The sequence below is a fragment of the Natator depressus genome, chromosome 8, assembly GCF_965152275.1.
Source record: "Natator depressus isolate rNatDep1 chromosome 8, rNatDep2.hap1, whole genome shotgun sequence".
In the NCBI taxonomy this organism is placed as follows: domain Eukaryota; kingdom Metazoa; phylum Chordata; order Testudines; family Cheloniidae; genus Natator; species Natator depressus.
The window spans coordinates 63,066,897-63,082,858 of NC_134241.1; the positions used below are offsets into that span (position 1 = coordinate 63,066,897).

General features: G+C 39.8%; 1 protein-coding gene across 3 annotated transcripts in view; it reads left to right on the forward strand.

The window, feature by feature from the left end:
- Positions 1 to 7,433: 7,433 nt before the first annotated feature.
- The window catches only part of CRB1 (crumbs cell polarity complex component 1), a 158,321-nt gene continuing 149,792 nt past the window's right edge, over positions 7,434 to 15,962 (forward strand). For all 3 annotated transcript variants that reach the window (XM_074961174.1, XM_074961172.1, XM_074961173.1), the window contains exon 1: positions 7,434 to 7,679. In XM_074961174.1, coding sequence (XP_074817275.1) covers positions 7,604 to 7,679 — 76 coding nt within the window. In that variant the 5' untranslated portion in view covers positions 7,434 to 7,603. The remainder of the gene's footprint in view (positions 7,680 to 15,962) is intronic.

Below are 15,962 nucleotides of genomic sequence, written 5' to 3' on the forward strand. Positions count from 1 at the left end.
TACATAGCTGGAAACCTGTGCTCTCCCACCTGTGTGTTAGTATTGTTAAAATAGATGTTAGAGTTATGAGAGTCTGTTTTGTGTTTAGACTTTATGAAATGCTTGTAGGACGCTGAATTAATCTTACTTATAATATTTGTATCCCATGTTAGAAGGTGATAGTTAGTGTTTGTTCTTTAACTATAAAAATCTTTGTTAAGACTGTAAACCCCCAGAGTTAGGGGAGAAGCATTACCAAGTGTGAAATACTAGTTTACCACAAGAGGTGTCATCTCCAGTACATGAAGGCCTACAGACACCTGACAAACCATTGTGCAACATCAGGAGAAAAGACTTATTTGATTGCTTCCTCCACACCCATGAAGAGGGTAAGAGAACAAGCTCTCATCCCATCATGGCTTGAATGATGGAGAAAGGAAATAAAAATCCCTGTCAAGGAGGAATTGTTATGCTGCTTGGAATTTGGAGAGAACAATATTTCTAAGCATAAGCAAGGGATCCCAAGTTGCTTAGCTTGGGTTAGCCCTAAAGGATACAGAGCTTGCACATTACAGTAACTTCTATTACTTATGGAACCCAAGACTAACTCACTGGAGTGTGTATGTTTACCTGCTTAAACCTTGTAAATAACTCTTACTGCTTTTTCCTAGTTAATACGTCTTTGGTTAGTTGATTACAAGTGTTGTCTTTGGTGAGAGATAATGTACAATTGATCTGGCATAATTGACCGGTCCTTTGGGACTGGGAGTAACCAGCATATTGTGATTGTTGGTGTAAGGGACCATCTATCACAAAGGCAGGCATGCCTGTGTGCCAAGGTAGACTGGAGTGCTTAAAGGCACTGTCTGGGACTCCATATTAAGGCTGCCATAGTGCTGCAGGAGTTCACACGTGATACTTGGTTGGTGAAATCTCACGATAGAACTCACCACCAAGTCGGGGTTTGTGCTGTTCTTTTGTACTCTTCTTTAGCAATTTATCCATGTTTCTACTTTTTGTATGGCTGCCATGCACAAGGAGACCCATCTCCCTCTAGTGCACCTACTAGAGGCAGCAATAATTTTTCCGCTTACACTCTGGGAACGCAAGAAGAGGCCAGGCAGCACTCCCACCACTTCTGAACGCTGCAAAGGAGGTATGTCTGAGTGGGGTGGGGCCTTTGTCCTACCATCTGCCCAGCACAGTTCAGCAATCTGTAGTTAACCTGACATTTTAGGCTAGCAGTTCAGAAATCCCTCCTTTCCTGACAGGAATAGCAGCTACATGGGCAAACAGCTCTGTGCCCAGAATCTCAGAAACATTTTTGTAGTGCACCAGCAGGCTTGGCAGATTTTGCAAAATGACTGTAAATTTTCAAATCTAACCCTTTCACTTCATAGTCCATTGATCAGCAAATTGGCATAGTTGTGAAGCTTGTGTTCTGTCCTTTTGACCGGAACAGGGTGTTCTGCTTCACTTCTCAGTCCTGTTCTGGCTAAAGAAAAAAGAGCTCAACACAAGTGCAAAATCAAGAGCTCAAGAGAAAAGAAAAAATATTAAGAAAAATTATTTTAAAATGTTAAGAGAAAATGGACTCGAAAGAAAAACATATTTTTACTAAATAATATGCAAAATAAAACTTAATTACAAGATATTTCTGCACAAAAATGACAGGGTGAAAGTAATGTCAGACTGTTGTGTTATTGACACCTGCTTTTGTCAGTGTTACGTGGAATAGATGCACATGTAATTGTTCCTATTACTAGGTTCCTGGCTAAATGTGTGAACAGACCTTTGACAAATTTGTGAGAGTCAAATAGCTTTCTATTGCCTCAGTGGAGACGGCTCACTATCCAGAGGACTGCCAAGCCAGCCTTATTCAAACCAGTTTACGCATTTCGACCAATTACCCAAATAGCGACATCAGTCCGAGATAATTCTGGATCTGAGCTACTTCCCAAGTATATTATCCCTGGGGCTGGTAGAGTGTGTGATTCTGGTGGGATCCATGCTTCTGTCAGGAATCCAATTACTGAGGCCCAGCTCAAGGCTGGGATAGGAGGGGACTAGAGAATGTGGTCTGAGTTCAGTCGAGAGGGTGAAGGCCAAAAGCATCAATCCGTACCAGTGTTGCACTGTAGAATGAGCTCAGGGTTGAGGCTGATGAACTATATCAGGTCCGAGCCAAGTGAGTCAGTCAAAATAGGGTTAGAGGAACAGAGATAGAGGAAGGTATCAAGAGCAGATGCCAGGACCAGTAGCAGGAGCAAGGCATCCTGAGTGTACAGTAGGGTCTGTTTGCAGCAGCAAGCTAGGCATCCATTTAGAGTAGCACAGACAGCCCATGTGTGTTTTCCTTAGGTCCTAAATAGCGTGGCTTGGCCAATCAGGAAATGCTGTAGACAGTGTAGCCATCCAGGGGTACTTGAAGCTGTAGGGGTCATAGGCTGCTGTTGCCCACTTTGCCAGAGCTGCTGGGTGGTTGCCATGTCTACGCCACCACCCAGGAGCCAGCAGATGTGTGTTTCAGACCCACAGATCCTAACAAGTTCTGGCAGACTCCATGAATCTAAAGGTTCCGGGTAGGTGTATATTTCAGTGCCCAAAAATGTGATGGCAGTGTCTACCTTATTTCCTAAGTTCATGGAAAGGGCATCCACACTGGTGGTGGAACAAAATAAAGTATCAGTTTACAGCTGTTCTGTGAGTTGGTCACATGTAGTTTAAAGTCAGCTGCCATGATACAGCCTAGCCATGGCTACAATGCTAGGGTCAAATCCTGCTTGCCTTACTTATATGAGCTTTACTCCAGCTTGCTTGATTTATTTTCTTGGGCTTAGTTGGACAACTTGCATGAGTAAAGCAAGCAGCATTTGACTCCCTCGTCAATGCCTTCAGTTACTTCAGTGACTCCGTACTTTAAAGTTAAAGGAAAAAATGTTGTCCACTGGTTAGATGACCTAACTGGGAGTCTGAACGTCACAGCTCCAGACAAGTTGCTTACACCCTGCATTGACTTACACCCTGTGTAACTCCATTGACTTCAGTAGGGTAGTGTGGAATGCAGAATGTGGCTGTTTACCTCTAATTGGCTCAGTTTACCCATCTGCAAAATGGATATCGTAATAATTACTTGCCTCAACCATATTAAGAGACCAAATTAGTTGCTTGTAAAGGAGTTGGATGTGCTTGATAAAATGCTATATTGATAGTATTACAGAAATTAAAATGTTGTATACTTTGTATGGGTTTCAAATGTATTTTTTATAATCCACCTGTTTTAGATTGCCTCTATTTACCATTCTCTTGATGAAAGTTTTCCTAAAATCTATTTATTATGCAGGGATTAAAAGACCTCCCTGTATACTCTGCATTTTCTTTTCTTCTGGTAGCAGCTTGAAGATGTGTGCTGACTGTAAAGTATTCCGTGATGCCTCGACTATGAAAAGCATTATAGAAAGCCAACTAATGCTTTATTATATTCTATCTGGATGACTTAGGATATCTGTGCCACAGATGAGGAACATCTGTTACTTTTATTACAGAGCTTGCAGTACTGATCTCATTACATTATCTTTTTATTTAAGTTAGCACCTGAATAACTTGAGGTCATTTTGTTTCCCTAGCAAGACAATTATGTAGGACATTTCTCTTTGGAGAGAAAAATATACTATTATTGTGACTTCCACAACCAAACTAGTCATTTAAAGGCATTGATGCACAGCAAACGAAAAACATTTATTTCAGAAATTATATTTATGTGGGGTCGAAGCCTGGAGTCTTTACTCAGACAAAACTTTGATTGGCCCAAACCCTGACCTGGTTGTTCCATTGGTCCCTATTGCAAGATGCAACCTTGCCAGTGATACACATTTGTGATAAAATTTAGCTATCATCTAACACAAGGCTGACAATAAGTACTGCAAGGCAAAGAATAGCCAAAGCCCAGAGGAAAGGCAACACATTACAACATAAACCAGAGTGCATGCATCAGGTGTGCAAAACCTGGAACTGAAGGGAAATAGTACTGAGTTTGTACAGGAGGCCTAATGGTCTATTATCTTTATCTCTGCCTCTGTGAAGCATTCATGAGAAAGCAGCCACCTAAAAAAAATCTGTCTGCTGTTAGCTAATAATAAATGGCAGTTACTAGGTGTTTTAATTGCCAATGGGAAGAAGGGATCCACTTAAAAGAAAAAACAATTCTGTTTATCATCATTAGTCAACAACAACAGCTTTGTAACATCATGTCTTAAATTTTCAAACTGTAACCTGTACATAGATTATTCAACTACTTTGATTTCTGTTCATGTAATGCTCAGTTTACACGAAAAAACAAACAAATGTTGCACGGACTCTAAAGGAAATACTGATCAGCCAGGAAAATTATCCTTAGTGGTATCTGAACTAAGAGAAAGAGGACTAGAAAATGATCAATCTTAACAGGAATAGTATCACACAATCAAGAAAGAATATGCTCTATGGCAGAGAGGCAGATGTGAGGATAATCAGTGTTAAAGACGTCTCAAAGTTGAAAAATATAATTAATAGCAGACGAAAAAAAAGATGTCGGTATTGAAGTTTGTTGGCCAGAGGTGAAAAGAGATATTCTAGAAGAAATCACATTGATTGGTAGAGTGTGAGACACACACTGTATTGCAATCACCACAAGTGGAGCAATCAGAACTACAAGAGGCAGCACTTAGGTGAAAGACAGTAGATTCCAATGTGAAGAAATGAGATTGTGAGAGTCAAATGCAGGGGAAATGGTTTCGTGACGGAATTAAGTGACTGCAAAAATGTCATCAAGGCTAAATTGTATTTATATGCAAATTGAATTTATATCTCATGTTTGCTGCATGAAAATAGTATTAATAATGGGGTTCCTTCCTACCTATTCCTTCAACTTCTTCGGTGAATCAGGAGCACCTAAATCTGAAATTAATTTGGTGAGAAGCACATTTAAATTCTAGGACAGCAACGGCTGGCAAAGAGGAAGAAACATTTTATTTAGACCTTTTAAAAATGTGGAGGGGAATTTCAAGAATGAAGAGATAGATGCTATGCTGAAGAAGAGTGGTCACTTTTGGCTGCCCTGAAGATGCTACCCATTTTATGAACTAGCATAGGGATTAGGATTTGTCCATACACTAACTTTGTATCTTGTAATAATGATCTAGTTAGGAGAGCATGGAATTGTTTTGATCAATGAGAAAACATGGATGTTTATAAGGTATTCTTATACTCTAAAATAGGTGGCATGTCTTTGTTCCTCTGGATTTGTATAGAAGCACAGACTTCATTCAATTTTTGCATGAATAAGAGTGAGATATTTTTTATTCACAGTTATAAGAGACAGGTATTTGAAGGATGGATAATGTTGGTTTAGATTTAATAGTTATTGTGACTGTTTTACTGCAAGGCAGAGCTCAGGACTTTTTAATCCATGTGATAACTATAGATTTTTTGAGTCCTTGCCCTATAAACAATTCTGATCATACACTTCTGACAATTATGAAGAAAAAAGTTTACTCCTCTGTTACAGTGAATACATGAAATTCAGACATATTCTTCCACATACAAATTTGAGGGTGGGGGCAGGTCTGGCTGATTAAAATAAGCATTATATTTGAGATTGCAACCTTAACTATGGAGTTGCGCCCAGTGTCTTCTTAATCCAAGTAAGATTAATTTAATCATTCATCATAACTCCAGCACAATAATATTTATCAAATTCTTATTTGCAGTGACTACAGCCACAAAAACATTTTAGGGATTAATGAAAATTGCAAAGGGAAAAGTCAAGTTTCCAAATAATAATAAATAATAATTAATAATTTAAACCTAAATTCTATTAAGTACTCAGCATTGAATTCAATGGCATAATTTAATCTAACAGAAGAAATTCTCAAAAGGCAGAACACTATTTTCATGTTCATATACTTATGCTCATGTATTTCGCAGAGTAATTTTAGAAATAAACTAAATAGCTGGCAATGAGACAAAGCAGTGAAGCAAAATATAAATCAAAGGAAAGATTTAAAGACAGAGAAAGCTGATTGACCATTAACGTGGACTTTAACATGGAATTATGGTTGTCTGCAAAATGTTACTGTTTCTCACTAGGAATACAGTTCACTGTAAGGTTTGTATCTCATTAGATTTGGCTAGAAGAGTCAACCTCGAACCCCATCAGAGAGACTGGAGGTCTTTCTCAGAATCAATTGGTGGTGGGAAGGCACAGATGAAGCTATAGGCCTGAAAGAAGGGAGTGGTTGGATTTCCAATTCAGATACTGAACAAGCAGAAGGGAGGAAAGGGTCGCAGCCCTGTTTAGAAGTGGACGATCTGAAGCCCCACTGATAGGAGGATAGGGGGTGGGGGGGGAGGGCTCAAGTGGCACCTGAGCCTGATTGAGGTGGAAGAGAAGAAAAGGCGAGAAAGCTGAGGAAAAGTGCTTTAAAATGGGTTGGTTTCAGTGTGTAGAAAAGGTTGATGTTCCAGTCAGTGGACATTGAGAGTACCCACCATCAATTACTTAGAAATAACCAACTCCCTCAAACTAAGGTCCTGATTCAGCAAGGTACTTAAGCACATGAACAATCCCATCCCCATTCAGCGAAATGTTTAAGCTTGTGCTTAACTTTAAGCATGTAAGTTCCATTGAATTCATGCTCAAAATCAAGCATGTGCTTTAGTGCTTTTCTGAATAAAGGTTAAACGTCCTTTGAGTCAAAGGAAAGTACCAGGAAAACCCAAATTAGTAAGCATTATTTTTTATAACAAAGCAACAGCCAAACAGATTTTTAAGGGTACACAACCATTTTTTCCTGGACCTAGGGACATGCAGTCTATGTAGTGAGAGTTATCCCAGAGCAAACTTTTATGTCTGAGTTTATAAACTCCCAGAAAACCAGGATTTGTAATGGAGATGATGGTAGATTCCCACCTAGAGCTTGGAACTATAAATATGTTCTAATGAAGACCAGAGCACTTGGGCAAAATCCCCTTTTAATGCACCTCCATAGCTATATATAGTACAAAAAAGACACTATGAATAACTAACCAAAGATGAAGGGAATACCTCTGGCTTTTGTAACTAAAATGAAATTGCTCCATGTTTCTAATCCATTTTGTAAGGGGGGTTAATACAGCAGGAATGCAAAATGTACAAAGTATTATTATTAGCAATGGTTCTTTAATGTTATATCAGAGAGCGTGGGATATAATGGAGCCTTAAATAAAGAATAAAATGTGTTGTTTTCTGAAAGCCTGACAGATTACCCTGGAATTGTGTGTGAAATTTGAGCTAGGCATTTAGTTGCACAGATCTATAATAGAAAGCCAGGGGGAAAGACTCCAATCCATCCAGCAGAGAAATCTGCACCAGGTTTGAAAAATCACCCAAACATGCTCAACTAAAATCTTAACAAGCACAACTGCCTTTTGGATCAAAGTCTGTAGGTTTGCAGTGAACATGCTGACGAGAGTCACAGGCAGAGATGGGATGTAGCGGACTCTGTGTCTTGGCTATCATCCTGGTCTCAGAGGTGAGGAGAAAGCAGTAAAGATCAGCACCAGCCCCTTGGCAACTAGGCAACTTAGAGGAGGATGTCCTATCAAGATGAATATGGCTCATTCAAGAATTAACTCTCTACTCATCTTCTACCTCAGTTTTTTGCTGCTCATCCATTTAAAAAGTAAGTGTTCCTCTTTTTCTTATCATTCTGACATGTCCTAGGGCTAGGTGGCTAGATAAACACCTCTGCCAGAAAGCTAATTTTGTCAGGAAGCCTCTAAGCTATTGGTTAAAGGTGCCAAAATGAGTTGGTCCAGGGAACTATAAGTTTTATAAATTCATAGAACAGATGGCTTTAAGATCTGAGTGTTCACACTGTTTGATGTTCATAGAGAATGAAAATTTAAATTTAAATTTAACATTTTAAATGTTTAAAATTGTAACATTTAAATTTTTTTTTGTTTGAATATTCAAAGTTTGGTGCTAGGAAACCCATAAGAAATATTCACATACAAATACACATCCATTTCAACCTTTGCACTTTTGGAAACTGACAAACAGTCCATTTAAACCTGGATGTTTAAAATGATGTGTTAATATGGAGATTTCTCTTTTGTTTCCTAATCCAACATATTACTTGTTATACTAACTGCTCATCTCGATTATGTATTGTTATTGTGTCCATCAAGATACTGTCTAAGCACTACCATACAATCATTTTTAAAAAAAAAACTGTAGGAAAATTAATTAAACAAATATGATATGTTTTGTGGTTTAAAAGCCTTGATTTTAACCTGTGTAAATATCAACATTAGTTGATATTTAGTCTGATCATTTTTATTAAAGAAATCTCTTCAGCAAACTTCCACATAAGCTGAAGTATGCACAATGGGTTTCCTTAATAATTTTGTCAGCTGGATGACAGTAAATAGAATCCAAGGAGATTAAATGGCCTCAGCTGGTGAAGCTGATGTATGTTTATGAAAGGCAGTAGCTATTGAACATGTTTAAAATGAAGACGGCGAGAGTGTGTGTCTGTGGGAAGAGGCTGTGTGATTGGTGACTGCTGAGTTTGAATTGCAATAAGACAAAGCTTTGAGCAGCTGGCATTAAAGAAGACTTGGCATTAGCGTACAGTGTTTTGTAATCTGGGTCACCTTCTGTTGCTGCATCAGTCAGATTGTTACTTGTACAGTTTACAGCTCAGCGTAAATCAGACCCTGAACACCCAGCAGAAACAGTTCCATGAATTAGCACTGTTAAAAAAACTACAACAAAACTTTAGAGCCAGGAAGACTAATGTGACATATCTTATACATTCAAGTATAGTTTCTGATTAGTTTTCTTGCTGGAAGACGTATTGCAATACGTAGTCATTGCTTGCACCATTGTTCTTTTCCAAACATCTTACAGCAGGACAACTCTTGGAAAAAGACTTCTTGGAACTTTTATTTTCAAGATGCAGTTTTTATAGTCACTGTACTTTTTCATAAACAAACAGCCTTTAAATCTCTATGTAAATGTCGCCTGGAGAGAATCCTCTACCGTAATTAAAGGAATTGAAATGATGATAATGAAGAGATTTCATTTCTACACAATGCAGGCAAATTACGGTATGACAGATACTGTGTTAAAGGGGAAAACACAGAAAGCTTATAAGATTAAGAATGTTATAGTAAAAGTATCACACACACAAGGCACTGATAGATGTGTAGGCCCTTGAATGTAAGCCACAAGCAGTACCCCAGATGCAGTAAAGAAACAACAAAAATAATATCAATTTGCAGGGCTCAGTCCCGGGTTTGGCTGAGCCTGGCTTGATGTAGGACCCCAGGGGAGGCAAAAGTAGTTTTTGTCACCGTTCAACTCCCTTCCCCAATCAGTCCCAATCAACCCTGGCACAAACTAAAGCAGACCTTCTTCCTTTCTCTTGATATGTCCATATGCGAGGAGGGCTAGCAGGGGGTTGCCTTATACCACCTGAGGATTCCCTGTAGTGATTGAATTCTCACTTGGCTAAGTCTGATTTGTGACTGCTTTGCACTGGGTAGAAGACTGGCACGGAACAACCACAGCAAGGACTGGACCAACATAGATTTTTAAGTACTGCACTTTCTGAAATCTCAACAGGGTACTTTATGGCATAAAACTTTTTCGAAGAACTTTTTAGCTACTGATTTTTTTTAGTGGTAAACAAAATTGTTGATTACAGCTATTTTCTAAGATAAGTATAAAAGGAGACCATGACATAGGTATAAGGGGTGTGCAGCAAAACTGAGGCAATATAAAATATGAGCGACAATAGGTATACATGGTTATAGAAGTTGATTTTTTTCAAATAATTTTATCCTATTGGGCACATCTTTCCCCAAATGGTTCAACAGTTAGTCTAACACAGGCACTAGGGCCCAGATCCACAAAAGTATTTAGGTTCCTAAATCCACCATTAAGATTCCACTAACATTCTCAAAAATGCTGCTTAGTTGTTGCCTAACCCCACAGGCTCCTAACTCCCCAAGGGACTTGAATTTCCACCAATTGGCATTCGCAAAAGCACCTAAGTGCCAACACCATCTCACAGCTAATGAGCTGCTCAGAGCCCTAGCTTAAGCCGAAGCCCACGAGTGGGGTTCTCAAAACTAGGCAGGAGAATGTCTATCTCGCCAGTGAGGTCTGATCCTGTAAGCATGCTCAGAGCACTCATAAAACCTGATACCTGACACAAAAGACAGCTGGGGTGAGCCGGTCAGGAATTTTTCGAGGAAGAGGTTGTGTGTGTTTTGCAGGAATGTTGCGATTATGTCAAAATTTTGGAAATGTTTTGTTTCACCTTTTATATTTTATTATAATTTATATTATATAAAAATTTAAATGTTTCAGCTTTTACATATAATATTATATATTATAATGTAAAGGTCAAAATGATAGTCAGCTGAAATGTTCTGACCTTATTGAAATGAAATGTTTTAATAAGATCAAAATGAAATTTTTCAGAATATTTCCTTTGAGAAAAATTGCAATTTTTTAATTTTTTGTCCTGATTTGGGATGAAATGAAATTTCAAAATCTCAGACGTTCCGTGGGAGATCAATTCCATTTTTCTACCAGCTTTACTTAGCGCATGGGAGTGCGTTCAGCATTATGATGGCCCTGGGCTGGATTCACCCCCGCCTTGCATCTTGTACAATCAATTACACCTGTGCAGAGCAAGTGCCAAGTGAATGCACAGTGGTACTAAATCAGAATGATAGCATTACTACACACTTTGCACAAGTGTAAATGTCTGCATAAGGTCAAGGCAGTGGAGAATCAGGCACTATGTCTCTGAGTGGGGCTATCTGCTGAGTAGGATGTATCCAACCTCACCAGTTGGCAAGTGCATATATTTCTGTCACCAATGAGTACTAGCTGGCAGATGGTGGACACTCCTACTTAGAAGAACAGCAGAGTACAGCACTATGGCACAGTGCTCTGGCCAGCAGGATACCTCCTTGCTTCTCATTCTTCCATTGGGCAAGGTGGGATTTGACAGTGGCTTGGGTGAGGGTCTATAATAGATTTAAGAACTGACTCTACAAGGTGTTGAGTACCCTTATATCCCATTGAAGATCCCAGGAATCTGCCTAGTAGGGCTTCTTTGTAACCATGTTTTAATTTTACATTCACATAGAAATATCTAAAACAGAAATAATATCACTTAGCACTGACTTTAGATTAATTAGCATTTGTAAATTATTGTGAATTTGATATAAAAAGATTTTCCCACACAAATCTAGAACACAAAAGATAATTTCAAAAGATAACTCAAGGTGCTTTTTTATCAAGTGTCAGTCTCCACCTATGTGACACAGAGATAATATTTACTTCAAACAGTGTTAAGAGGATTAGTTATTTAATTGTTGTACAACATGATGTAAGTGTTGAGTACATGGAAAACCCTCATTTTATTAAAGTCTTGGGGGACAGCCAAAAATTTCATAATACTGGGAATTTATATAATCAGGGGAACATATAATAGCCTTCTGTAAAGTTGGGGGACAACAGCTTTTTTAATGAAACAGAGTTTCGAAAAATTGCAGTTAATAAACTTGTGTTTTACTTACATTATTAGATGTGCTCACATCACTTAACATCAAACTGTACAGTGCGAGGGATTTCAGCCAGCAAATCACAGCCCAGAAAAATAAAATATTATCTTCTCTCAAACAATATCTAATTCCTTGTTGATGCTATCTGCGTCAAGTTACATCACTCCACTTTCACACATCCCACTCTGCATGTAATTATTATTCACTTCTTCAGAAGCTATCCTTGAAGCGTGACTTTCCCAAACCCCATCTCTTAAGTGACCTCGCTGGAAGAGATGAGGCAGCAACCGCACAGAATGTTCAAAACACTCATGTGGCAAAGGAAACCTTTGTTTTGCCAAAAAATCTTTTTGTCCTGCTACGGCATTGATATATGGTGGTACCCATTAAAACATAGACATTTGTCAACAGTTACTAAACCATGGAATCTGGAAGAAATACTCCAGTAACTCAGGTATTACACTGGGGTAAGATGACTTTTTAATAGTGACCACAGTATATTCAGGATGGCAAATGTCTTTTGTGATTATCCGATGTTTCAGCGCCCATTTAATCTCAGCATTTATGCCACGCTCTTCACCATGTTCTTCATTTAATCACCCTCAAAATCAATTTGTTGCCTAGTATATTCCAGTGCCAGGTGCACTATCCTCTAGGAAACAAAGAATAATTACATACGAAATGTATTAATCTGATCACTGGCATGACCTGAGGTGCCCGGCATCCCCACCCACAAATACACACAGCAGGAAATAAACATTGATAGTTTAGTTCTTGTCTGGCTTACACTGGGTCCCATGGCATACTTGATATTTTTCTTTCCTTAAAGTCAGTTGCACTTCCTGAGCTGACATCCTGAGAGCAGTTCTTCCTCCCATCCATCAGCAAGAAGCAGTACACCTCATGGAAGTGGCGATACAGAGTAGTGCAGTGGTAGGCAGGGATGAGTAAGAGAGCAGAAGAGGTGCAAAGGCTGCTCGGGAGGCCTGTTCAACATGCAGTTTCCTCTGATTGTGAAAGAGTGTCAGAGGCATACATGATGATCTTTCCCAAGTTTCATCCTATATTCATACCAGGGAAGGGATGGTCTGGAGTTCCAAAGTTCAGATTCAGCTCTAGATATGTAAGTGTTCAGATCTGGGGGGTTGATGTATGTCGTATACAGTGGGCACGACAGAAGTGTCTAATGTACAGTTCAGCCGATTCATTTACATGGGATATGAAAACAATATCTAACTGTAGAACATTTTCTAGACAGGAAACTATGTTCTCCTGAGACACCACAAGCGGTGGTGGCCATTGAGCTCAGTATTTTTAATTCATGTTACAAATAAAATGCGTGAAGCTGCTAGATAAAGCTGATGAAGAGCAGTGGAAAATGCCGTCTTTCCCTATTTAAACTCTAAATATAGTAGAACATTTGCCACCTCAGATACTGATGTTAAATTTCTTGAATGAAACATTGGCTCTACTTTAATACGTCATTGTGAAATTGCCTTTTAATTGAAAGGCTCAGGCCAACGTTCTTTGCTTCTTTTCAAATGATTCAATATTTATCTTGTCTGCCATCAGTAAGGTAATTTGCACCTCAGATGCAGACACCCTGCTGTTTGACATGCTGTACAGCAGAATCAATTTTAGCTTCTCTCTTTGGCTATCATTTGTAACCACTTGTTCGTAACCATCATTAAAGTGTATTAACCGAGGGAGAGACCAAATGTTTTTTGGTGTAGAAAAGTGGAGCTCTTTTATTCAGCTGCAACCTTTTATTTTAGAATCAGACCAGATTAAGCCTCTGTGACTTCCACATTGAATAACTTCAGTGCACACTCTGGCCCAGTTCAGGAAGGCTCTCTATTCAGGACTGCATATAAAAAGGGGATACCTTTAGTCATAAGCTTCTGTTCTGTTAAAGTCAATGGGATTTAAGTATGTGCCTCACATTAAGCACTTGAGTAATTGCTGTTCTGAGTATGGAAATACTTAAAGCTCTTGCTTAAATTTCTTCCTGGTCCATATGGGTATGTCTATGGGTATGCAATAAAAAACCTGAGGCACTCAGGCTCATGCAGTTTGGGCTGTGGGGCTAAAAATTTCAGTGTAGATGTTTGAGCTCAGGTTGGAGCCCAGCTTCTGAGACCCACCCCCCTTGCAGAGTCTTAGAGCTTGGACTCCTGCCCAAGACCAAACATCTATCCTGCAATCTTTAACCCCACCACCTGAGCCCAAGTCAGCTGACCAGGGCCAGCCGTGGCCATGCTGCGGGTCTTTTATTGTAGTATAGATTTACCCATATGAGGCCACATTTAAAGAGCACTCAGAAATAACAGCTGGTGCAGAAGATGCCTACTTCCTGGTTGCCTGTTTGCTTCTGCTGCAGCTGATTCAAGGTGTCAACTATACTCATAAAGCCCTACATGGTTTGGGCCTCCTGGCTACCTCAGTTACCACCTCAGCCCACAGAAGTTGAGGTCATATGAGGTGCTCAAGCTTATAGAGGCTAAATTTAAACATCTGGTATTAGTGGCGAAAGATTCTCAGTGAAGGACCAATGATGTTGGAATATGCTTTTTCCATGATCTGCCAGTGCCCACCCTGGTGTTCTTTAAGTCATAGTGAAAAACTCATCTCTTTTCTCAAACATGCTAGATCGGGTGCTTTGGTTGAGAGGGAGAGATTTGCTGCTGTTGAAGAAAAAATATGAGGAGATTAGGCTCAATTGTCCTCTGGCAAAGGAGGAGGGGCCATGTTACAGAGCAGATAGCTCCCTAGTTCTCCACTGGCCTACCCCCGCTGTGAGAGCAGCCTCAGGTCTTTTGCCATTGGCATAAAGTCCACTGTGGTGGCAGGGGGGAGCTGGTGAAGGAGCTGACTTCAGGCTTTATGCCCTTAGACTTTAACCCTCCAGCAAGGGAATTCTCTGTTGGCAAGTTACATTTTTTTTAATTCAAGATTTGTAATCCAGGCACTTAAAGAACATAATAGTATCCCAAGCAATTTTCTTTCCTTGAAGTATGTAGATAATTTTTATAACAGGGAGTATTATTTATAACTCCCTGTTGTTTATAATTATTTATAAATTACTCCCTGTTATAAAAATTATTTATAATTTTTATAACAGGGAGTAATATTTTATAACAGGGAGTATTATGTAGATAATTTTTATAACAGGGAGTATCATCGCCAGGGAGTATCATTTTTATAACAGGGAGTATCATTATCAGATACACATATTTCTGCAAAGAGACCAGACTATCAAAATGAATGATTGAATGATTATTTCCGACTGTGTCTTAACTGTGATAAATATAGAATCAAAACACGTGAAGGCAGGATACCTTGGAAGTGTAATATTAGACCAGGGGTGGCCAACCTGAGCCTGAGAAGGAGCCAGAATTTACCAACCTACATTTCCAAAGAGCCACAGTAATACATCAGCAGCCCCCCCACCAGCACCTCCCCCATCCCAGAGCCTCCCACCCACCAGCAGCCCTGCCAATCAGTGCCTCTCCCTCCCTCCCAATCAGCTGTTTCGTGGGGTGCAGGAGGCCCTGGGGGGGAGGAGGGAGGAGCGAGGGCACGGCAGGCTAAGGGGGGTGGGAAGGGGTGGAGTGGGGACAGGGCCTGTGGCAGAGTCAAGGGTTGAGCAGTGAGCACCCCCCGGCACACTGGAAAGTTGGCACCTGTAGCTCCAGCCCCAGAGTCGGTGCCTATAGAAGGAGTCGCATATTAACTTCTGAAGAGCTGCATGTGGCTCCAGAGCCACAGGATGGCCACCCCGGTATTAGACATTAGGCAATAAAGAGACGTTACATGGTACCATACATAAAACTGTCAGTGAAAAAGAGTCTGAGTCGAAACCTGGATCCAACAAGCACTGAACTTTTGAGAAGCTCAGATATGGATTTACAGCTCCATTACTTGAAAGTGTGCCAAACCAAAACTCTGGGTTCCAATACCACCAAACACCGGGGAAGTGCAGACCAGGATCCAGTCTGGATCTGAACTCTGTCTGTAGCTGTAAGAGACACAACAGCAGTCTAACATCTTATTAATGTTTTCCACATCAGAAAATTAGGATGCTTCCAGCTGTTGTTCAATATACCTGCAACTATACATTGTAGCAGTATGCAGTAGGAGTTACAGCACAGTGTGTCTAGTGTCATGCATGTAGATGAAATGAGAGGCATATCACACACATGGCTACTGGCTGTGGAAAAATCATGTAGGCTATGCCAGTGTTTCTCAACCTTTCCAGATTACTGTACCCTTTTCAAGAGTCTGATTTGTCTTTGGACCCCAAGTTTCACTTCACTTAAAAAACTACTTACTTACAAAATCAGACAAAAAAATACAAAAGTGTCATAGCACACTAT